General features: G+C 40.3%; 1 protein-coding gene across 1 annotated transcript in view; it reads right to left on the bottom strand.

The window, feature by feature from the left end:
• The window catches only part of Brinp1 (BMP/retinoic acid inducible neural specific 1), a 199,711-nt gene that overhangs the window by 28,180 nt on the left and 145,807 nt on the right, over positions 1-25,724 (bottom strand). The window contains exons 6-7 of the mRNA XM_045142268.1: positions 20,705-20,941; positions 14,778-15,000 (exon numbers count right to left, since the gene is read on the bottom strand). Of these exons, the coding sequence (XP_044998203.1) occupies positions 14,778-15,000; positions 20,705-20,941 (460 nt within the window). The remainder of the gene's footprint in view (positions 1-14,777; positions 15,001-20,704; positions 20,942-25,724) is intronic.

The raw sequence follows: 25,724 nt of genomic DNA, 5'->3' as shown, positions 1-25,724 counted from the left end.
TAACTGCTAAGCCATCCCTCCAGCCAAAATTCCCTTTTCAATACAATTAATTTTTGAAATTCTGTTCCTCTAGAGAACCCTGACTGACACACTAGAGAACTAGGTAAGGGATAAAAAGTCAGATCATCTTTGATTTCCAGCACGTGCAAACTTTCCTGTGCCTTTCACCTTCAGGTGTCCCATCACCCTAACTCTAACCCCTCTCATGTCCTTATCTGTTTGTGGATCTTCAAACCAGCCATATCAGTACCACCCAGGGAGAGGGAACTAGTCAGATAATTATTAGGCAGATAGCTAGTAAAGGGCTCCTAAGAGAAATCTTAAGTTCATTTCTGTCTGCCCCCTGGAACAAAAGTGGCTGCTTACATCACACAGCCCTGCCATCTGCTACAGCAGAACTGAAATTCAGCATCTGCCTCAATCTCATTCAATCAGATCTCTCACCTCCTACTCAAATGTGCTATCTTTTTCTGACGTAGTCCCCTGAACCCAGGCGAGTCAGCACACTCTCAGACTCTCTGGTGTCTGCAGGTAAAGCCCACCACAGCAAGGTTATAAATATATGCTTACAAGGTGGGTGAGGCTGTTGTTGATTGTTCACCTGTCCTGAACTTCAGGTCCCTGTTCTGGTAGGCTCCCCGGTCTCAGGCCAGCTGGGCTGAGATGAGAGGACCCAGGCTCTATTCACCTCCACCTGCTTTCCGTGTGGCAGTAGTTCTCTGTGCTGTACTTTACTTCTCCAATCCCTCTGTAAAGTCATTCTAAAATGCCTTTTTACATTTCTTACAGACCCATGCTCAACAACCACATGGGCTCTTGGGCAATGTGGGTGTATTCCATCCCTCTTCTTTGGTCCATGGATTTTCCCTCACCACTCAGGACTTCTAAATAAATATAATAATTTATTAATTATCCTTCTCAGTCTTGATTTATTCCAATTCTGTGGTAAAACAGACACAAACTCAGTTTAAGGACTTCCTAAACCCCAGAAACCCCATTACACTAGGACCTTACACCAACGCCAAACATAATTGAAGCAGGAACTCCTGCAGGATCCAGCCATCAGTCTTGAAACATCCTGCAGGTGTGATACCTCTGCATTTCCATCAGTGGTAACTGTAATGTGGACATTGGAAAGGAGTCCAGTTCATTTATGCCTAGAAGACAGCTCCATTGATTCTCTAGATTGTCTTTGAAATGACTATCAGAGAATACTACTGAACTACAGTATGCCTTCTTTTTATCTAGTGGCTTCCTAATACCCAAATGATAAGAGTAAGTTTCTGTAGCTAAATTGTCAATCCCTCAATAGCTTCCTCTAACACACAGGAACAATCTTTTTAAAAATATTTTATTTATTTATTTGCAGGCATATAGATACCCAGAAAGACAGAGAGAGAGACAGGAGAGAAGAGAGAGAGAATGGGTGCACCAGGGCCTTCAGCCACTGCAAACGAACTCCAGATGTGTGCACCCCCTTGTGCATCTGGCTTATGTGGATCCTGGGGAATCGAACCTGGGTCCTTTGACTTTGCGGGCAAGAGTCTTAACTGCTAAGCAATCTCTCCAGCCCAGGAACAATCTTACTTAAAAAGAGTAAAGACAATTGAAATATATGCTGATATTTATTGACCATTTCTCCTGACCATGACTATCTCCTACGTACCTTGGATCATCCTCACAGTTGACTCTGTGGAGTTACTTCCATTATTACTGTTTTGTGGAGAGGAATATGGAGGACTAAAGGGCACATAGCTCACTAGGGTTTAACTCTGAGCTGTTTGGCTCCAAAGCTCAGGAGTCAATTAACTATTAAATTTCATACTCTCCCTGATTTCCAGATAAATTACTCAACTCTTCATAAGGATGTGCTACTTGTCTAAATAGAAAATTATTGCCATTACTGTGATTTCAAAACATTATCTTCCATCCCTTAGCTCCCAATTTTAAAGCTCCCTCACATCAAATAAGTAAATGGTGTTTCATTATATGATGGGCACACTGCATGACATACTGTTGAGCCAAAAAGTAATGAAACAAAACAACAAAAAACACACAAGGCCTCTTCCCTGAGTGCATTTATGTCCAAATGCAGGCTGGAGGTGTGGGCACTGGGATTAATCATACAATTTCAAATATGACAACTGTTAGCGTCAAACAATATGCACAATGTACTAAAGGCATACAATACAAGAGTGCAGCCAGGCCCAGCATATCTGACAAAGCCTTTCTCAGAAGCCAGGGTTTAATCTGAATTCCAAAGAAAGACTAAAGGACTCCAGACAAAGAGGGAAGAGGATTCTGCAATGTCCATAAGCAAAATATATTTCCTTCTCTCCTCTTGAACCATCTGCCTTCACTGTTCTTCAAAATCTCTAACATGGGAAGCACAACAGCTCCTCACTTACAGGGTTGCTGTAAGGACCCAATGAGTTCATTCACTTCAACACTGCACCCAGCACATAGCTAATGGTCAATATGTGTCAGCAAATATTGTCATTGATTTGTGATACTGTATGACCTTGAGCATGTTACTTTATGCATTGGAGCAAGTAATTACGAATAAGACCCTCTGTCTCCAGCAGAATCTCTAAGAGTTGACCTCCATGTAAGTAACTCCCAGAACCTGACCCTCTTCCTTCCATCAGGTAAACATGGTGGATGATGTCCAGGGCACTCAGAACTATTGGCTGGCTGTGCTCCTTCAAACCCCACACATTTATTCCCACCAAGTAGCAAGCACACTTAACATAGTTTTGTTTGTTCCTAAACCTGATAGTGTCACTGTATCTGTTATTACCACCAATTTAATAATGGAATTCACATAAAAATAAACCAGTAATAATAAGTCAGTTACTATTTTCCTATGTAAACTCTTTTGAATTCTATGGGTAAACTCTATAAAGACTAGGTTTTTTTGGGGGGGGGGTTGGTTTTTCGAGGTAGGGTCTCACTCTGGTCCAGGCTGACCTAGAATTAACTCTGTAGTCTCAGGGTGGCCTTGAACTCACGGCGATCCTCCTACCTCTGCCTCCCGAGTGCTGGGATTTAAGGCGTGCACCACCACGCCTGGCTAAAGACTAGTTTTAATAATAATGACCATCATTTTCAATAAAGGCAAAATAAGTGGAAGACTGGAAAGGTTCATTACAAATGAAGAGACATTCATAAAGTTTTGAAGAATTTAGTTTGTTACTTCACTTTGAATAAACTAAACTGGGAAATATTATATGATTATGAGTATAATTTATGCAGAAAAGCCAGCAACATGTCATATACAATATTAAGAAACAGGGGGTTGGCTTTGTTTTCTAAGGTTGTATAAGGAAAGTGTATTTGTATTTTTATATTAAAATTGGTCTGTTATATGTTAGCATGTACTCATTATAGCACATGCATGTAGTTCATGTGTAGAGTGTATATATGTTTCTCTTGTAACCACTTTAAGTTTTTATTTATTTGTGTTTGTGTGTGTTTGTATGTGTGTAGGGAGTGAGTGTATGCCGTGGTGACTGTGTGGGGGTCAGAGAATACCCTCAAAGTGTTGGTCCTCCATTTCCATCTCTTTTGAGATAGGATCTCTCTTATTATTTTGTTTCTTGGAAGACTAGTCCAGCTGGCCTATGAGGTTCAGGATTCTTCTGGATGTGGCTCTCATTACCATGGATCCACTGCAACTTCAGACATAAGAAACACTTTGCTTCTAGCTTTATGTAGGTGCTTTGGCAAGCTTAAGAAGTAAGCTGCTCAGCAATCTCTCCAGCCCCAGTATGTATGTAGGTATGTGTGTGTATGTGTAAAATGGTGCCATATATGTCCTAATACTAGCTTTCCTATGCTAAGTCATATTTTTATGTTTACCACACCAAGTAGGAAACTGAAGTTTGGGTAACTTAATATTCATCCAAGTTTGTGCTGAGAGTAAATGGCAATCATACACCCTGCCTGTCAAACTGTAGAGCCTGAAGTACTAAGAATCTTAGCTTCAGTTACCACTATAGTAAAGGATGACATGTTCCAAGTCAAGCACTTTACCTTATGCAAAAGAAACATCCACAGAATTGCATTTTTTGGTTTGTATTATATTCCTGTCCTGTTATATTTGTCCATTTCTTTGCAGGCTGTGAAGAGTTATCACATAAATTGACCAAGATATGTACTCTATCAGGAAACTGTTCTTATCCTGATCATGCAGAGGTGGAAATAAGGGATCCATGCAGGTTTAGAGACTTTTGAAGGTCACTCATCTAATAAGTGGAAGAGCCAAGAGTCAGAACTGTCAGACTAATAAACTGAACAACAACTTGAGTTCCATCATATATAAAGGCCTTAGCCCTGTGTCCCACTGCAGGAGTCTACGGAGATTCTGTGCAAAGGCAAATAAGTATAGGGTTCAGAGAGAAAAATAAAAACCAGTGCAGGCACAGAGGGTGATCTGAATTGAGATAATGATTATCCTGGTGGTCAGAATCCTTCTATGGACACCAATTAAACACTGGATAGAGTGGGAAATATAATCAAAGCTGACAAGGGTTCAGAAGGCATAGCCCCAGGACTGAAAGCTGAGGTTGGTGTCTCCAAGAGATTTTCATCTCAACAATGCATAATTGCACTGTGCTTGGCCATGACCTGTACTGCCAGGTCAAGTCTATGCGGATTTGAGAAATAAAAATAAACCAAAGACTAAGTGTCATTGTAAAATGTAAATGATCATACTGTCAGTCCTCAAGTTTTCTTAGATCCACTGTGCCTTCTCATATATTCATCTTTGAAAATCAGATGGCAGCAGGATTTAAGTCACACTATCATCAAACACCTGCACCTGTTAAGAATACCCCTCATTTTTTCTAAACTTAATAAGCTCTAGACGTGTTTGTTTGGGTCCCATCTATTTTTATTTTTATACACCTAGCCCCTTTTCTTCACAAAGGAATATTTCCCAAAATAATAGACTTAGCCAAAGTTGCTTACACAGAATTTGGATCCAGATAATTTGAAGACAATCTATACTTTCTGTGTGTGCCTGTGTGTATGCATGTTTGTTTGTCTGTGGACACATGTGTGTGTGCAGGTGGATGTCTACATATGTGTACATGCATGTGGTAGTCAGAGGTTAGTGTCAAGTATCTTCCCTTCCTTAATTGCTATATTCCTTATTCTTTGAGAAAATGTCTCTCACTGAACCTAGAGTTCACTGAGTTGTCTGAACTAGGCAGGGAGTCCCAGCTATTCTCTGCCTCTACTTTCCCAGCACTGGGATTATATAGTCATGCATCACCATGCCTGGCAATTTACATGGGTAACTGGGGATTAATTTAAACATAGGTCCTCATTCTTGTACAACAAGCACTTAAACCACGAATGCATCTCACCAGCTCTTTTCAAATTTGATTTTCACCAAAGTACATGAACTGCTAGTCTGTAGGCCTACACTTCAGTAGTCTCTTCAGAATTACTTCAGTGATTTGGACAAGGTAAATTTAACTTTCTATGGCTTTAGTTTCTTCTTTTGTGAATGAGGGACAATGTAAACATGCTCAGCATATGGTTGAAAATCCACCGTGCATTTGTATGGTGAAATGATGCAGGTTACCTAAAATGATGTCAATGTGCCTTTGGATTACTTCATGAACAGAAGAAAATGTGTTTCTCTGTTCACTGACCAGACTTCTGAATACCCATTGTAATCCATGTTCTGTGTTGCCAAGTTCTGAGGATAAAGTGATGAAGAACACTGGGAGTGATGCATGTGCAGAAGAAAGGACAGACATTTGTAAATAGATAATGGGACAGTGGTGCACTGGAGTTTCAGGTCCAAGTAGGAAGTCAGAATGATAAGAAAACATGTGTTGCCAAGCTGTAATTACATGGATCTGAAATCCCAGTGCTGGGGAGGCAGAGGCAGGGATTGCCTGCGGGTCACTGCCAAGCTTGTCTAGCTAAATTGGTGAGCTCTAGGTTCAGGGAGAAAAGTTTTGCAAAGAATAAGGTGGACAGCTATTGAGGAATATCCTGAAATCAACTTCTGGTCTCCTCTACACACATGTGCCTATACATATAAAAACATGCAAACACATACATAACACACATCATACACATACACACATTCAGGACACAAAAGAAAAAATGATACAAGGCCTGAGAGTATTTTTATGGGAGGAGCACATTTCTAAGGAAGGTGAGTTGAGCTGACATCTAAAAAACAGGCAGAACAGGTAAAAGCAAAGCTCTTTTCAGTAGGAGGGGCTGGAGGGGGGGATCCTGTGCGATGCTTATGGAATGGATGGCAACAGTGCATTCAGTGAAGTAAATTAATAGAGCTGTAACTGAAAAAAGTCTAAAAATGCTGTGAAATGTGGTGACAAAGTCTAGCAAGGTCCACTTCGTGTAGACCTGTCACCTTAAACTTCTGATTCTCCCTCCCCCTCCAAAAAAAGAAAAATGTGTATTCATCAAATGGTTTCAGCAGGATTAGGGCCCAATTGAGTTTGCTTCACAAGTAAGAATTCTGATAGCCTCATGGAGCACAAATTGAAAAGTGATCAGAGTAGATTCTGGGACACTTAGTTAAGAGGCCATTGTAATTTCAGGAAAAAGAAGATCTTAGTTTGAACTATAGAGCACTCATTAAAACTGGCTAATTAGCATCATCTGAGCACAGTGCTGCTCAGAGATTCACTCACTGACCTCCCAATAGCTTCGAATTGAATGACTGCTCTTTCTTTTGTGAGTGTTACTTCTCCTAGTGTTGGGAAGGACCCACAGATAATTAAGCTCCATTGTTTTCAAATTGTTTTACCAAAAGAAAAATCACCTTATTTTCCTAGCTGAGTTTTAATTCCGCATTTTCTTAAAACACATATCTAAAGAGCTGTTCTCATTAAAAAAATGGAGTACAATTAATTGCTTAGTACTCAACCTGCACCCATGCCTGAAAGGAGGGGCTCAAAACTCAATCCCTTGTTTCTTTAATGTCCTTTGTACTCACCATTAGCATAGACAATCATGCATTGAAGATATTGCTTATATACTTTTTTTTTTTTTTTTTTTTTTTTGGCTTAGATCTTTAAATACCTCCCACTGTCTGGCACAGGGCTGGGAATCTAGGTGGGCAGTCAACATTTATGATTTTGCTTAAAATCCAGCTGAATTAATTATTTTCTTTTTTAAAAATATTTTTATTGGTCTGGAGAAATGGTGTAGCAGTCTAGGTGCTTGTCTGCAATGAAACACGACCCAGGTTTAATTCCCCAGGACCCATGTAAGCCAGATGCACAAGGTGACATATGCACAAGGTGGTGCATGTGTCTGGAATTCGTTTGCAGCAGCTGAACGCCCTGGTATGTCCATTTTCTCTATCTGCCTCGGTTTCTCCTCTATGTTTCTCTCTCAAATAAATGACATAAAATAAAATTAAAATTATAAAAGAACATTATTTATTTGCAAGCAGAGTGGGGTACTCTGTACATCAGGACCTTTAGTCACTGCAAAGGAACTCCAGACACATGTGCCATTTTGTGCATCTGGCTTTTACGTGGGCACTGGGAAACTGAACTTGGGCCATTAAGCTTTGCAGACAAGTATCTTAACTGCTGAGCTATCTCTCCAGCCCGAATTCAGTATTTATTTTCTGAAATGATTTTATGCAGATTTCTGTTCCTCTCTCCCTGCTTCCCTGTCTTTGTCCCTCTTTCCTTCATCTCCCCATTACTTTTTCATTCATTACCATTTTGTGATAAGAGATGATTTCTACCATAACACAATGTTAATTCTTAATATGACATCTAATTATCTCAGATCATCATGCTCCAGGACTCAGGAGAACAGCACAGACTACAACAAGTTTCTGCTTGGCTTCGCTACTTGGTGAGAAAGAGGACCAAGTAGTTTTTCTGGATATGTGGTCAGATAGGGAACAGCCCAAAGAGAGAGAACAGAAGGAGGTCACACAACTTGTCTTGCCAAAATGGAATTCAACCACATCTCTCAGTGACAGAGCCCTTTACTTCTCCCCCAATCAGACATATCTAGGTATTTGCACCTGTGGACCAGTTTTGGACTCAAAACAACAACAGCAGGAACAACAACAACAAAACCTAATCAGCTCTCTCTCTTACCTGAGCCTGATGGGAAAGCCCATCCCGGTGAATGACAATAATAGGGGGATAAAGAAAAGAAGGAAAGAAGGAAAGAGGGACAAAGACAGGGAAATGGAGGGGGGGAGGAAAAGAGATATGCATAAAATCATCTCAGAAAATACTGAATTTGGGCTGGAGAGATGGCTCAGCAGTTAACATACTTGCCTGAAAAGCCTAATGACCCAAGTTTAATATGCTATCAAAAGGCTTGCCATGTGGACAAGGGGGTCTTGGCTGCTCATTTCTCCTCCTGATACCAGAACCTGACTCCTGACTGCCCCTGTTTTGGTAAGCCTTTCTCCCATCCCAGCTTCCCTGGGATGAGGGGTGAGGGGAAAGGAACATATCTTCCTTCTCCTTGTGTTATTCTCTTCTAAGCTATGTGAATTTTACTAACTGAGCTCTTAGCATCCTTTTTTTTTTGGTCCTACTGTGAAGGAGAAAGCCTTACACCCTCCTGCTCCACTTCCCACGTGGGTGTATGTTCCTCTACACCTCCATGCCCTACTTCCTGGTATATGTGTGTATCCCTTCAAATCTCCATGTGTATATACCTTTTTCAGCCTTTCCCCATACCAATTTTCCCCAAATAAACCTAACAATAATTTAACTCTCAGAGTCCATTTCCTCAATGATTTGATAACATGGACAAGAATCTAGAAGTTGGGATCCATAGGCCAGAGGTGTAAACCCTGTACTCCATAAATCCCATCACATTCCTGATATATGAACTTCAGCAAGTCATTTAATATGGCTGTTCCTTAACATCTCTCATCTATAAAATGAGATGGATTATTGTTATCTCATAGGCCTGTAAGGATGATTTTATTATGTGATGGTCATAGGACACTGCTTGGCACAAGGCAAATACAACTGTTAACTTTTAAATACTAAAGGTAGTATTAGATCTAAACTCTTCCCAATGAGTTTTCTTTTGCATTCACCCTATTTGCATATCTCCCTTTTTTATAGTGCACCATTTACAAGCTCTAACCTCCAGTGACCCTCTGAGGGAAATGGAAGTAATTATTCTCATCTTGCAGGTGAAAACCAAGGACCCCGATTCTCAGTGTCTAGAGATGGCTGTGGCCAAACTCCAAACCTGTTTCCTATCTCCCTGTCTTTTTTTGTTTGTGTATATGTGTGGTGTGAATCTGTGCGCACATGTGTTAATATATGTGGAGACATAGCACATTTGATCTTGCAAAAAATAGTATTTCTGGCTCCTGAATTCCTTTATAAAATGGATCCAACAACACCTACTTCCTAGAGATGATGTGAGGGATGGAAAATGTCATCACCATCAACATCCAGTGTCACTGGGTAATCACCATGTGATAGAAGAATTTGCTTTTTTGTAGTGCTAAGAACAGAACCTAGGGTCTCAGGCATGATAAGAACTCTACCACTGACTTATATTCCCAGATCAAAGCTATAAAGTCAGTAGCCAGCCTGTCCTAGAATTCATGATACTCCTGTCTCATCCTCTTCATCATTTGCCTTACCAGCATGTGCCACCATGATCAGCCACTTAGAAATTTTTATGAACAATGCCAGAGCTTGGACAAAAAGCCCATAAAGAAAAGTGACTATAGTCACTGTCAACACACACATGGCTGTCACCATTCTAAGTCATTTATATGTAGGAAGTATTTAATTCCAAAACAACCTATGATGTTGGTGACATTATTACCTCTGTTTTCTATATGAAAAAACTGAGGCTCAAAGAAGTGAGTAACTTGCCCCAGAGTCACACTGTAAAAGAGTAGGGTTGAGATTTGAACTATGTACTATGATTCCAGAATCTCTACACAGTCAGTTATATTACCCATTACAATATTACCTGCTCATTAAGCAGTGAGGTATTCCTTCTCTGTGACTGCTATCATTATTATTACTGTCATTCATACTATTAATAAACACTTTTTCCCTAGCTAGTGTAGTCTACTTCAAGATTTCAATACTTTCAAATCTGACAGGCTTGCTCTATTCCAGACTTTGGAAACTCCAAGATAAGTTTTGCTTGAGGCTTTGGGCATATTGTGGAAGTGAGCTGGCTCTGGCGTCACACCTTAGTACTGTTGTGCATATCAAGGGGAGCATAGACCTTTAAGGAAATGTCTTGTGACCTGTTTCACTGTCAAAATAACCTTACAATGTGAAGGGCCATAGTCTATAATAAAAGTGACACTCTCTCACTGCGAGGGATAAGTGTAAATAAATATTATTGTTTCCATTATTTCCAGATGTATCCCTTTCAGAAACTAGCCCCCATGCTGCAAGAAGCCCAGAGTCACAGGGAGATGACACTTGTAAGTACTCTGATTGACAGCTCCAGCTGAGCTCCCAGCTGACAACCTTGCCAGCTCTGGGAGTGAGCCACTTTGGTGTTCCAGTCCAGGAGAACTACTCCAAGGACACTAGCCCCAGCTGTATCAAGTCAACCTACACAATCATGAGAGGTAATTCATAATATGGAATTTTGAGCCAACAATTATTATGGTGCAGTAGTTTGTGTTAATAGATAACCAAAACACCCCTTTGACTTCCAGCCCAATAATAAGCTTCCAGCAAGAAGCCAAGCTCTACATAGCTACAGCTGACCTCCCTCTATTTCTACATCTTACAGATAATTACAGGTAGACCTCACTTTAACAATAGTGACACATATTTATTGACCTTTATATGCATTACTAACCTTCTTGTGCCTCAGTGTCCTATCTGTGAAATAAGAATAGTATTAGTACCTAGTTTATAAGGCTGTAGTGAGAGGAAGTTAATTCTCCTAAGTTGTCAGAAAGTCATCTCTTTCTCTCTACTTTTGACTGACAGCTATTTTACTAGGCTTTTACACTTTAAAATCTTAGTCTTCATACTTAACCTGAAGGCAGAAATCATTACCCAGTTTTACAAAAGGGGTATGAGTATTTATAGAAAACCTAATGCTGGTAAGTGTCAGGATGGAGAATGGATTTTGACCCATCTGTGTGCTCATAATGCCCTTTCCTTCTCCCTTTCTATCATCGCCCCCCCCCCCCCGCCACCCTGCCCCTGTGATAACAAAACTCTCAGCAGCACCTGTTGCAGCAATAGCATCAGCTAAGAGTCATCTCCCATGGAGTTTAACAAGCATAAAAACTGAAGCCAAGCCACCAATTCATTTTCAAATAACAAACACTCAGCTCAAGGTGGCTCAGGGCTCTCTCTGTAGACACTGATACTGCTCCAGTGGCAGAAAGGAGTCCTAATGGTGTGAATGCTCACTAAAGCCTTAGCTTCAGATGTCAAGAAACAGCCCACAGCCATGCCAAAGAGGTTCAACTCCCCTGGGCAGGCTCCAGAGCCTAGTTTCAGTGTTGCCACCTCTCTGCCTTTCCTAGCTTTCAGGTCTCCTTAAAGAAACATAACTGAGGGACTCGCCTGTTGTGGATTCTAGACATACTCTCCTGGTGAAAGCAAGGAAAATGCTTGGATTAAGGAAACCTTTCTCTACTCAGAAGGATGGGGGAAACACTGAGAGCCCTTTGGCAGGATGATTCAGTGGTGATATGCTACGTATAACTTCCATAGGAAGAACAGAGTTTTATTCAGAGGTGTTCATACCTAGGTACATTATAGTGAAGCGACTTACTTAAGGTCACATCTCACTAAGGTCATGATCAAGTTCATGATTCAAGTTTGGCTTTCTGGATGTCCTGTGTTCTTTTTATAGTGCCTTTTGCCTTCCTGCTAAAGCCTATCCAGATAATGGAGGCTTTCCCAGAGCTTGAATCCCCTGAGAACTAGAGATTCTTCTCACCTTTACTAAGTATGCTATACATCTGCAGTCTGGTAATAGATAAAGGCTGCCATCATCAATACACAGCTTCTTCACCTGCCTAAAGATCTGACCAAAACCCATCCTGTGTGTTATAGGCTGAAGTATCATCAAACCTCCCACACAAGTGCATATGAACTTGACATATGAACTGGCAGCTTGGAATGTGACTGTATTAAGTGATAATCTTTAACACCGGATGTGGTGGTGCATGCCTTTAATCCCAGCACTTGGGAGGCAGAGGTAGAAGGATCACCATGAGTTTGAGGCCACCCTGAGACTGCATAGTGAATTCCAGGTCAGCTTGGGCCAGAGTGAAACCCTACCTCAGAAAACAAAACAAAACAAAAAAATTTTAAAAAAGAGATAATCTTTAAAAGGTTATCATGATGTTAAAATGAGCTCCTAGGGGTGAGCTGTAATGCAGTATGACTGCTCTCATAGTGCAGGTTTGGACACAGATGCATGTGGATGGAAGACCATGTAAGGACATGGGAGGAAGACAAGGCATCCACTGAAGAAACCAACTATGCCCACATCTTGATGTAGAACTTCTAGCTGCTAAACTTGTGAGAAGATACATTTTTTGTTATTTAAGTCTCCCAGTCTATGGCACTGAGTTATCATACCCTTTATCAACTAATATAGATGAGGAGCATTTTTTTTTTCTTATTCTGATTGCCAACACATCACTGTTAATTGTGTTCATTTCTGTGTCTCTGACAGTGTTTGAGATTGGTCATATGGCAGATGCCTAATAGATATAAATGTATCTGCTTCAGAATCTCACTTGTGAGAGGAGTTTGGGCATTTGCTGCATATGACAAGGAAGTCATTTTGGGAACTGACCCCATTCCTAGATCCAGGTACAATAGCATTGTAAGAAGTCATCAATTGGCAGAAGAAATTCTACTTGATTCACAAAATGTTTGTCACAAACTAGATGCAGAGCCGTGAGTTCAGAGTTGGAGGGAGTGGGGAAAACGGGTAAGCACATACAAGGACACAAAGGCACCATTTTGTAATGAGTTAAAGAAGCAGACATACTAAGAAAGGGGTTTTAAATAAAGGGGAAGTTAGAGCAAAGAGCCTTCTATATTGGCTGATGTAATCAGAAAAGTCTTCAAGGAGGAAGGAGCTTCAGGGATGGGATGATCAGGTTGGAGGAAAAGACCTGGAAAATGAGCTGGCTTTAAGTCTTGAAAGCTAACACAGCAGGGTGGTTAGGAGCCTAAACTTTAGGTTTGGAGGTTTAGGCAACACCCTATCCTTTCCTTATGTATCACATTTGCTAAACCTCAGCTCCAGTGACTTTGAAGCCCGATGATTCTTTGTTTCAGCGACAGTCCTGTACAATAGCACCCTCTCCCCCATAAGGCAGTTGGAAATGTCTTCAGACATGTCCATATATTCTCCCTGATGATAAATTTAACTTCCAGCAAGAGCCACTAATTTACACTATAGCTTTGGATCAGTTACTTGGTCTCTCTGAAGTTTAGGTTTCTGGAGTACACAAGAGGAAAGCGCGCGCACACACACACACACACACACACACACACACACACGTGGCTGATATAAAACCGGTTAAATGAGTTTGACTTGGTTTATTCTTTTACTGTATGACAAAGACATGATCCCAGCTCTAATATGAAATGAATGAAAACTCAACTACTCAACAGAACTACTGTGGCTGCAGCAAGGTAATGAGTCCCCAGACCCACATGCAATTCTCAGTGGTAGATCAGAAGGCTCCTGAAAGGATGGATTATGATCAACTGAAATTTGAATCCTGGCTGCCTCACTGTGTGCTCTTGAGAAAAAGTAAACCCTGATTCTGTGAAGGCCTGTGCCCAGACTGTGAACTTTTCCACCATCTACTGGGTACATCCAGGGCAAACACTCAGACCAGGTGAAGCAAGGGAAGAAACTGGGTGATTAAGGAGGCAATGGTTGTCAGTAGGAAATTTTACACTCAGGGATCCAGACAGGAGGGTCCTCCTTAAAGTTTTCATCACTTGCTTCACTGTACTTCAAGCCCTGAACAAAGGCTTCAACTAAAGAAGCTGACTAATTAATTAGGTAACGTGTTTCATTATTATTAAGATGGAATGTTAAAATGTTTGTGTCGTGATTTTTAAAAAATAAACAGATAATATTTAAATTATTATATTAAATTAAATATTTAAAAATAAACAGATAATTGTAAGTATTCAGAACACTACCACATCGCCAAAGGGGCTAGTGTTATTTCTCTCCCTCAACCCGATAGATCAGAAAGAGCCCAGAGGAAGAAGGGTCACGGCTCAGTCTGCTTTTATATCCCTGTGAGGTTGGTTTCAGGACTGCCCGCAGATACCAAAGTCTATGGATGCAAAAGTCCCAACAGGGGTAGAATTTGCATATAATCTATGCATATTTTCCTTTACACTTAAATTTCCAGATTATGTGTCATTAATGTAAATGGATTGTACATTATTGCATTGATTGGTTTAGGAAAAATGGCAAGAATAAAGACGGAACATGTTCAGTACAGACACACATTTTGAAATGATTTCAGTTTGAGATCAGTGGAATTTATGGCTGTAGCTCCCATAGATAAGTGTGTCAACATGGCAAGAATCATTAGGTGAGACAGCAGAGGCAGCGCCAGGCCCTGCTGGTCTGGGTCTTGCACGACCTTGCCTGACCAACCCCACATGTTCCAACTGCAGCGCTTGTCTCTCCACGGTGGAGGCATGCTTGTCTCTCCACGGTGGAGGCATGCTAACTGACATCAAGGCAGCAAACAGCTCCTGCATGGGGGGAGGGGCGGCAGCCCATACCTCTCTCTAGGCAGCTGGTGGTTTGGATTATGGCGGCAGCGCACACTGAGGCCGAAGAGCTTGCGGGCAGTGCGTTGTATCTTTTGTCTCTGTGCCTCAGTGGCGCTCTGGAGGAGCTTGTAGCGGTTTTGCAGGTCCCAGTCGTTGCCCCAGTGCTGGTGGATGCTACCAATAGTCAGGAAATGGTTGCTGGGGAGACGCTTCATAAATGACTTAAATTCATCTGGTAAGAGACAAAAGCCAAGAGAGAAGGGCTAAGCATTTAAGCATGGCAGCCTCCATCTTAAGGCTTGGCCCCACCCGCCCACCAGCGAAGCCTCTGCAATTTGTCTGAAGCCCATATGCTGTGACAAAGCCCATGAGCTCCTACCACCCCTAGTGAAGGGACCTGCATCCTTTGTCGTGCTTAAATTAACATGGGGCTTCCCCAGGAACCACATAAGCCACATAAGCACAAAGTGGCACATAAGTCTGGAGTTCGTTTGCAGTGACTACAGGCCCTGGTGTGCCCATTCCCTCTCTGTCTTTCTTTCACTCAAATAAATAAATAAAAATATTAAAAAAAACTCAACTTTGTATTTTATTACATACAGTACCTGTAATTCAATGTACTACTTTTAAATGTAAAATTACTATTATTTTTTTTTCTTTTTTCGAGGTAGGGTCTCACTCTAGCTCAGGCTGCCCTGGAATTCACTATGTAGTCTCAGAGTGGCCTCAAACTCACAGCAATCCTCCTACCTTTGCCTCCTGAGTGCTGGGATTAAAGGCATGTACCACCATGCCCAGCAAAATTATTTTTTTAAAAGAAAATCTGCCCAAAAAAGTCAGTAGTCAGCAGAATATTTAAGAAAACAACTATGAAAAAAAAAAAAGTAATAAATTCTGGTCAGATGCTTGGCTGCTACATGACTCCCCCCCACCCCCCCATGATTTCTTTCCATTTGAAATACAGGAAAAGAGCATCTGCAAGAAAGGCATTTTATTATCACTCAAATGAAGCTTTTTTTAAAATGTAATCTGTAAGTTTGACAAGAGAACTGAGGAGGGTAGACCTGTTTCTACTCATTGATCCAACTGTTGTTTAGGGTTCACTCTGTGAAACATGTAATATCATTTCAATGTTAGGAAAGTTAAGAGCTAGGTCTTCTTGGTAAAAGTTTTTGGCTCAGTTATAATGTTTAAGTTAAACATAAATAATTGTTGGCTACAATTTTATCTAGCCTTAAAAATCATCTAGTTCAGCTTTCCTGTTCTACATAGAGGGTAAGGAGTCTGAGCCCAGAGAAGAAAGTTATTTTCTGAAGGTAACACAGGCCAGGAATCAAAAGAACCAGACATAAAATCTGAGAACCTATTTCCTTCTGTAAAACCTTTTGCCACCCCCCAACCTCCACTATCCTTATCCAACTGGGAAAACTAAACAATTAATGTATGACTCATTTTGCAGGGAAAAGGCCAATGATTGGATTTGTTATGAAATTTAGAGGGAAATTTCAGGCACATCATGTATTTATTTTATTTAAAAAGTATGTGAACAGCTCTCTTCAAGCATCAGGCACATTGCTAAGCAGCTAATACTTTGGGATGATTTTTAGAACAAACCTATAATGTAGGTAACTTTAATGCTTCTATTAGGGCACAGAGAAGTTAGCTAACTTGCCCAAGGTCAATAGTCAGTAGATGGTAGGATTATGACTCTAGCCTAGGTCCAGATTTTATGTTCTGTATTTGTGGGTAATACTTCCTCTGAACACACAGTGGGTAGTCCTGAGGCTCAGCATACAGAGAGAATAAAATAAATAAAAAAGTTCAGAAAATAGACTTTTAACTCATAGAAAACCTAAGGCAGTTTGTAATAGAGAGTTCAGATATAGTAGAGCTCAAATCATATCTCAACCACTGAACAGTTGTGGGGCCGTTATTTCCCTAAGACCTCAGTCTCACCAATTTTCAGGCGAATATAATGAATTTTAAACCAAATGTGTGACACAGTATGACAAAGGACTGCATCAGCTCAAGTAGTTCCCGAGCCATAAAAGTACTCAATGGCTGGTGGTAAGAAATAAACAACTGCTATCGGTTGGGTCTGAAATATTCCCAAATCCCATGATTTAGAAACCTGGGTGCTACTGAGATACAATAGAAACTTTAGTAGCCTTGCTCTAACACAAAGAAGTTAGGTCACTGGAAGCATGTTCTAGAATATGTTAGGACCCGGGCCTACTCTCTCTACAACTAATTATTTTTTCCCCTATCTTGCTACCACCATGTAAACAGGTCACTGCCACATGTTACCGTCTTGACACACTGTAGGTCCAAAGCAACAGGGCCAAGCAAGGAAGACACAAAACTCTGAAAGAATCATGATCCCAAAAGCACCTTTCCTCTTTTAAGTTGATTATCTCAGGCATATTCTGACAGGAAGCTGACTAACACCAAAAGATAATAGAAAGCCTTGTTTTGACAGATTGTTTTTCCAGTGAGCCAAGAGCAGATCCTAATAACCCATGCTCTCTAGCCAGCCTGACTCTGCTCCCTTGGAGGCTATACAGCTCATCTAGTAGAATGTTCTGTTGACCCCAGTGGGAAAGAATCCTTCAAATAAACCTAAAATATAAATGTTCAATAATTTAACGTTATTGATTGTGTTATTTTGAATGTATGTCCCCCATAGGCTCAGGAATTTTATTAAAGCTTATAACTTGAGTCTGCAGCCACTTGGCTGGAGGAGGTGTCACTGGAGGCAGAAACTGAGGTCCAGTCCATTGGTGTGTTTGGGGACAGATCTGATTTCCAGCAAAGAGATATGCAGAAAGGTTTCAGCTCTGCCTGGGGCCCCTGCTGATGTGCTGCTTCTGGTGTTTGCTAGCTGATGGTGGCTTTTCTCAGTGCTTGGATTTATGAATGTGAGCCAGCTTCTTGGGCCAATATGGAATTTCTCATGGATCTTTAAACTTGAAATAAACCCCTTCCTCCCATAAACTTTCTGGTTTGGATGTTCATACCAGCAATATGGAACTGACTACAACAAAAGAGAAGAGCATCTCCCTAAGGAAGACCCTCATACATACCCAGAACCTAAGTCCTTGTTTGGCACCAATAATTTGTCAAAGAATTCATGATTTTTTTTTTTTTTTTATTGGATCCAAGTTATTTGGGGTTGAGTCACTAAGGTTAAGTGCTGGAAACAATAGATGGAAAAACATGGACACACACTGTGAGTGCCCGAATGTAAGATGCTCCCCATACACTCATGTGTTTAGTAACCATTATAAGAAAGGCTGTGGAAACTACAGGAGTTGGAGCCTCACGGGAGGAAGTATGTCACTAAGGGCAGGTCCCGAGGAGTTACAGCTCTGCCTCAGTTGCTGTTCTGTCCCTTTCTACTTCCTGCCAGACGATGTGACAATGTTCCTCTTCCGTCCTGCTTCTGCAATGATAAGATTCCCCTTGAAAGTGAAAACTAAACATAAACTCTTTCCTTCCTTAAGCATTTTTTGGCCATATATTTTATCCCAGCAATGCGAATGTAATTGATACACATTCCATTGATAAATACAACATTCAGTGGGGCAATCTGTCTTCATAGGTAAAACTAATTTAGATGGATAAGCATAGGCTATCTACAGAGAGTGCATACCCTATGGAGAAAAAGTGCAACATAAATTACTTCCATATTTTTCCAAATTACTCCATAGCATCTCAGCTTTCTGCTTCCTTACAGACACATTCACATGGCTTCTCTAGAAACTGGGTTTTCCCTATTAATGGTGCATATAGTCTAGATTCTCCTGTTTTTTTTTTTTTTTTTTTTTTTTTTTTTTTTTTGCAATTAGCAAAGTTTCTTTGCAAAAGCATTTTATCAAATGCTTTTTTTTTAGTCCAAATAATCATCATAATACCTTTCTACATAAAGAACTTTTGTGGAATCCCAGGATTTTAGGTAGACTAGTGGGTCCAGGTCCATATAGCAACCCCCGGCCACCATGTTCCAGCTGTGTAACACTGAAAGTGCAGAATCCCTGTGGCATCCGTGCTGGCAAATCTGAATGGGGTTTAGAGTTCATGGCAACCAGACATTTTCAAGTGGTGCTCCATGAAGCTCAGCTTTTATCTGTGGTACACAGTGGCTCTGAGGTAAGGCTCTGTTTGATCAAAGGGTTTTGTGGCTAAAGATGTAAATAAATTCAAATATTTAAAACATAAGCATGTCCTCTCATTTATCAGATGAAAGAACTCAGGCCTGGGGGTTAAAGTAGAATTCGTAAGTTGCAAAAGCTGCTGTGAGCACTGGATTGGAATCAGGAATCCCATTACTAATGCTGTCGTTTACAAACACGTAACCTCAGGGAAGACACTGCATCACAGTGTCCTCCTGCTCTATGATACAGGAATATCATGCTTGCTTTATTGCAGCTGTAGTAACACATTTAAAAATAAAGTTGTTTTCAGACAGTAATACTCCATTATTAGTGCTATTTATTTAAGAGATACTAAAGTACATAGCATATGCTAATGACCTTTCTTGCCATCTCTTTTTGGAAGTCATGAAGATGTTTAAGCTTATTCTGTCTAAAATTGAATATATTACATTTTTCCAAATGCTTTCGAGTGTTCTAGCTTGATGAAGGACGTCATAAACTGTCAAGTTTAAACATCCACTATTCACAGCTAAGCAAGGTTCTTAGACATCATCTCGACCCCTTTTCTCTTCAACTCTCAGCGACAACTCAACATCAAGTCCTACCAGTTTCCTTTCTAAATATGTTACTCTTTTAGGTCTTATCTCTCTTCTAAGAAACTTGTGACTCCCATTGATCTGCCCCTCTCCATCACAGACATTTAGACATTTCCTCTTATTCAGCGTGACCTTCCCTGACTACTGGGCACAGTGACCCCCCATTCTATAGCATTAGCAAACAGCTGCTCCTCCTCCTCTACACATGGACACTTGAAATGTCAAAGTCATTTGCATCACTAACATGCTAATATAATTAATGCCTGACTGACAAAATCTAAACCTCAGTGAAGGCAGAGATCTAACTTTAGACCTTCCCACTTTATGACCTTGTATAACTGACTTTCCTCCCCTCTAACTCATTTTTCTGAAGCATGAAAAGCAGGAAATAGCTAAATTAGCAGAAAAGTGACTTACAGCTTTGACAGTCTGTTCTTTGAATATCTTTGAATATTCTCTTATAGCAGTGTATGTGTGTGTGTGTGTGTGTGTGTGTGTGTGTGTCTGTGTGTGTGTGTGTGTATTCATATTTATTCATTTCTATATACAGGGACCCAGAAATAAATATAACTCCCTCTCACTGTCCATAGGCTTTTTAAGAAATATATTTTTGTATGCATATGGATGTGTGAAATCTGTGTATGTGTGTGTGTGTGCTTACACGGGTGTGTTATGCATGCACATGTATAAGTGGGTACATGTGCACATTTGCATGTCGATGTAGAGGCCACAAGTTGATGCTAGGTATCTTCCTCAGTTGCTTTCCCACCATGTATGTTTAGATAGGCTTTCTCACTGAAGTACAGACAAAAACTACCTAATCTTAGCTTAAGTATCCTACCATTACTACCTCTGCTTCACTAGCTGGGACTACAGACATATGCAACAATGCCCAGACTTTACATGGGTGCTCTAAATCCAAACTCAGGACCCAGGCTATCTCCACTGCCTTCTGAGTACAATGGAGACAAAATAGCAGATGAAACCAGGCTGTAGTATACTATGCACTATTTCATTCGTGAGTCTTAGGTGTGCTGTGCCTTCCTCATGACCCTGGACCTCAAACATGACCAAATAGGACCTCTGAATTTTCCTTTCTAGAAGTCTTATCTACAGTTAGAAGACACTCGTTTGTTAGACTCGGTTCAGGGACATTCACATTGTAGCACCATGTTAGGCTCCCTACCTGAATTCTCTAGGTCCTTATAAGCTTCAGCCCAGGCCTTGGCCATGTTGGCCAGGGTGAACTCCATGATCTGAATGTCGGTGATGGGGCAGTTGCACTGTGGGAACTCTTCAGCACACTGGCAGCGGCACTGGCTGTTCTGGCATACATATTCCCCCTCACCATTGCACATGATGTAGCTCAAGGCTGACTGGACAAACTTCTCTTGCAGGTACTGTGGGAAGATTATCTGAAGACCTGTTTGAGAATTGCAAGAAGGGAAAACAGAAAGGTTAAAAAAAAGGTGTTTCATTAACAGCTTCCAAAGGTGATACATAGGAATCTGAAGTGGTTAGATTTTTCTCTGAGTATCAGAAGTAGAGTATTTCAGAGCCCGTGTAGGTAAAGACAGGGCATATTCAGTGAGTGCCCCAGATGTATCATTTCAGGCCATGACTTGGACATCTCTGAAAGGCATACTCTAATCTCTTATATTAATACTGAGACTAAAACAGGTCTGATGTGTATCTTTTGTATGTGGGGAGAAAATCTTTATTGAATGTCCAATAATATTGTTTATCTTTTCTTATTTCCTTCATTTATTTTCTTTTCCTTTCTTAAAATATTTATGAATTCTATTTACAAAGAATAAGTCTTTGCCCTAGGTGAATTTACACTATAATCAGCAGCAATAGACACACACATGTATCGTCATAACAGCTTTATAGGTCTACAGCAGGGATAGCCGTGGGAAGAATTTGGGCAGCAGAAGATTGAATAGCAAGGCTTGGGTAGCAAGGGAACCTTTGTGCAGGAGAAATAATTTGGACTTGATGAAAAGCAAGTATGAGACCACCATTGTTAAAATCATGGATTGTGTTTTATGAAAAACAGAAAACACAAAGATGGAAGCAATATGGTAGGAGATTGATATAGATGAAATGAACTTGTATGGATATATGTAGGGCTCAGTAGAAAATTGATGCAAAAGAGGGGCAGAAGTTAGACACAAAGGACTATATACAGACTGAGTAATGTGTATTTTATCTTGTGGATCATGCAGAGGTAGGAGGATCACTGTGAGTTTGAGGCCAGCTTGAGACTTCATAGTGAATTCCAGATCAGCCTGAGCTACAGCAAGACCCTACCTTGAATAACCAAAAAGAAAAGGACACAATTAAAGTGATATAAGGGCATATATCATAAAAACTAAAATATCAGAGAAGAAGAAGATCAGAAATTTGTTTTTACTCCCTCTTTAAGGAACACTGAAGAAAAGCAGCTGGCCCATGGCTATGGAGAAGAACCCGTGTTACATCATCTAATCTTTCTCTACATTTGAATAATCACAGTCTTTTCCTGAGAGTCCACTATGGAGGATTTCTTTGGGACAAGCAGCACTGTTGTATCTGGGAATGTCAGCCAAATGGACTCTGTAGCCTATGGAGCTCCAGCAGAAGTTGATGCTGGACTCAGTGAATTCCATTTTGCCTGGGACATTTCCCTTCACTTCTTTGGAGGATCCTAACAGTGTTGTCTTCCAACACATACAGGGGCAATAGTTTTACATCCCACTGTGTGAAAGTGAATTATATTCTTCCTAGGATTATCTTTTTTTTTTTTTCTGATTCATGCTTCAAGAGTATCCCTGTGGTCATAACAGATTTGCTGAATAAACTTAGCATTTCTTTTACTTTTCTATTTCTCAGTTGTATTTCTAGATTTTTGTCTTTTCACTTCAAAGTATATGTGCAATTTATATGCATAATTCATTATTATGGTTATATATAATAAATTTCCATTGCTTCATCTGGTTTTTATTTGGAAACTATACAGTTTTTCTGGGGGACCATGTGAAAAAGAAGACATGTCTACACATTTGCCTCTGGTGAGAAGCCACAGGTCATATGAAGAGCTGGTCATTGATGACATTGGGTTCCTCTAAGTAATTTTGAGAAAATTATTCAGCCTCTTTCAAAAGCTCTATTTTTCTCTTCTGCTCAAGGGAAGATACTTTCATTACCTGTATCAGAGATATACATAAAGGCTTAGTGAAAGAGCCCTCCAGATTGTGTAGGACAATTCCTGGTACATAACAAGCAAACAATAGATGGTATCAGTTCCTATGTGTGGCGTGAAGAAACTATTGCTGAGGATGGCAATGATGAGAGTGATGAAGGTACTGTCAGTCTTTACATAAAATGAGATAAAATCTGCAAGATAAAAATGGAAAACGGGGTTCATGTATTTTCAGAAGGTCATATTTACTTTTTTGGACACCTTTTACAAAGGAGGAGGAGGATTAAGAATCTTATGCCTGGTGAATCCAAGGGCTGCTCAGTACATGTGCATGTTATATCCCTGGAAGACATTCCAACTGAGCCCTGCAGCTGGATACTGGTTTGCTCTAAGACTGAATAAGTGCCTAACAATGAGTACTCACAACTCATAAAATGACTTATATGCAAGGGTATGATACAGATACCAAAAGGTCAGGAGACATACATCAAGTTGCCCAGTCCTTTGTAACCCAGCTATCCATTTCCATCAGAGTATGCACTAAGTCATTTTATCTGTATCACCATTGTGTCTTTTAAAACAAAATTTATTTTTATCTGATTCTGATCCCCGATAGGCAACTGGGTCTATAGATGAGGGTCAAGTTTCTATTACTTAAAGGAACTCTACACACATATATTCACAGGCCTAGTTTTCTAGCTTACTCATCACTTTCTTTCTCCCTTTTGTAAGGGATAAAATATTCTATTCTTGGTCCCAGGATTTGGGGGAGAACATTTTTAGAAAATTGCATCAAGTAATTTTTCCATTTGGCAAGGATAAAAAGCCAATATCACCGACCCCATATAATGCAACTAAAAACAGATAAAAATTTGGAGTGGGGGGTTTTCTGGGAGCAGCTGAACACAAAATGGGCTGCTCTTTAAAAATGAAAACTCAGAACATGCCAAGCTGTTATTGAGACAGAATCTCCTGGGCAATTTCAAATGAGAATAATGAAGACATAGCAATTAAAAAGCACTTTTCTGCAAAATGTCATTACTGTTTAAAGTTACATAACCATTTCTACAGCAGCGGAGGTTCACATAGCAGTCACAGCCAGAGCCATCCCATGACCTGTGTCCAACAAAGAAACCCATTGCTGACCCCCTAGATTGGCACCCAAATCCTCCTGGCTTCAATGGGAGTCATAAATAATTTGGAGGGGGATTTGGCCTGTGAAACCACTGTTTGAAAGATATACAGCTGCCGGCTGGGGTAGAATATTCTATCCCCACAGTTCCCAGACACACACACACACACACACACACACACACACACACACACACGGGAAAAGGAAAACTAAGAAAATGAGAGAGAAAAAGGCCACTACGATTGCCAAGCATATAAATTTTGCCTTAAACAACTCAGCAAGGCAATGGTTGAGAGTTGCATTTGAACACTGACTCACCCACACTGAATATATGGAACATTTTCTCTCTAGCCTCATTATTTTTTTCCAGTATTTTTGTATTTTAAAGAACAATGTTCCACAGAGAAAGTGGGCAATGTACAGGTGGGAGTACCCATGCAGACTTCTGATTAATCCCCACCCTACTCATTCTCTGCCTCATGATCCATAGGCACATTTTTTAAGTTATTTGTACTTTGTAAAGCCTGGGTGTGCTAATATATTATATCTCCTTTTATGTGTCACATGATGGCATATCTCAGTGTTGCCACCCTACCTTAACTCCCAAGTCTCTTCTTTATTCACAACACACTAAGCATTTTGCCAATATTTTCACTCCTTTCCAATGTGTTAGCCTCAATCTCCTTGGAGTCTTCATTCTTGCCTGGTCTAGTATCTATAATATTCTTACCCAGATCACTGAAATCCTCTTATTTTGAAAGGAAGATCTTCCCACACTAACAAAATTTAAATGCCTTTCCTATTTTTGTCAATAAAATTATTGGCTTAATTTATTTTCATAATTTATTTTTTTCTACCTCTTCAATTTAAAAACACATTTAGAAGTGAAGAAGCCTCTCTGTCCCCTACCAGATTCCGCAAGTATAAAACAGGTCAAATACAGTACAGCTTCTTAGCACTAATTAGTTTTCTCCCCAATGACACTGGGAAGAAAGGCTCTCCATTAGAGTTTGGGGTTTTAGAATTGAATAGTCATATGACATGTCCCAATAGCCACAAATAAAATACAAAATCAGGATTCAAATGTAAGAATTCATATTGAGTTCAGATACACTTAACACTGGAAAATAAACTCTGAGCTCAGTATCCCACCATAGCTCCAGTGTGAAAAAAAGATGCTGTAAACACAGCTCTTGTGTGTTTTATGTTTTCACAAAGTTACTCCACATTTACTGAAGAGAAAAAGGCATAAACAGCACATCAGCCACAATATGGGTAAAATGAGCTGAAAGCTTTTGTCTCCCCCAAATTTGCATGTCGAGTTTCTAACCTCCACCATGATAGTATTAGGAGGTGTGGAGTCTGGAAAAGGATTAATATTAGATAAGGTCAGGAGGATGGTATGAGCATGTTAAGACCAGAGCCATTGGAAGAAGGAGGAAGAGAAGGAGGAGGGAGAGGAGAAAAAGGAAATGAAAGAGTCCTCTTTCTACATACACACATACACACACACACACACACACACACATGCACGCACGCACGCACATGAAAATCAATGTAAGTACACTACAACAGGACAATGTCTACAAGGAAAAAGGTGACCTCTTAAGACCTGTTGGTATCCTGATCCTAAGTTTGTGATTCCGTAACTTGTGACAAATAGGTAACTGCCCAGGGCATAGTATTTGTTAGTCCAAGCACACTGGCAGGATTAAATCTATGAGAAATGTGAGGTTTCCCTTATTTATTCTTATAATAGGTTAGCTCATGACCCACTGCCAGAAATAGAGCCCTCCTTAGAAAAGTGCTCTTCAAAGGTAAATAGGCATTAGAGGTAAGATACCCATAGGAAGAACAGTCTCGAAAATGGAAATAGCATGTGCAAAGGCC

The sequence above is a fragment of the Jaculus jaculus genome, chromosome 1, assembly GCF_020740685.1.
Source record: "Jaculus jaculus isolate mJacJac1 chromosome 1, mJacJac1.mat.Y.cur, whole genome shotgun sequence".
NCBI lineage: Eukaryota > Metazoa > Chordata > Mammalia > Rodentia > Dipodidae > Jaculus > Jaculus jaculus.
The sequence above is the reverse complement of the archived record's forward strand: the minus strand, read 5'-3'. Positions and strand labels throughout refer to the sequence as shown.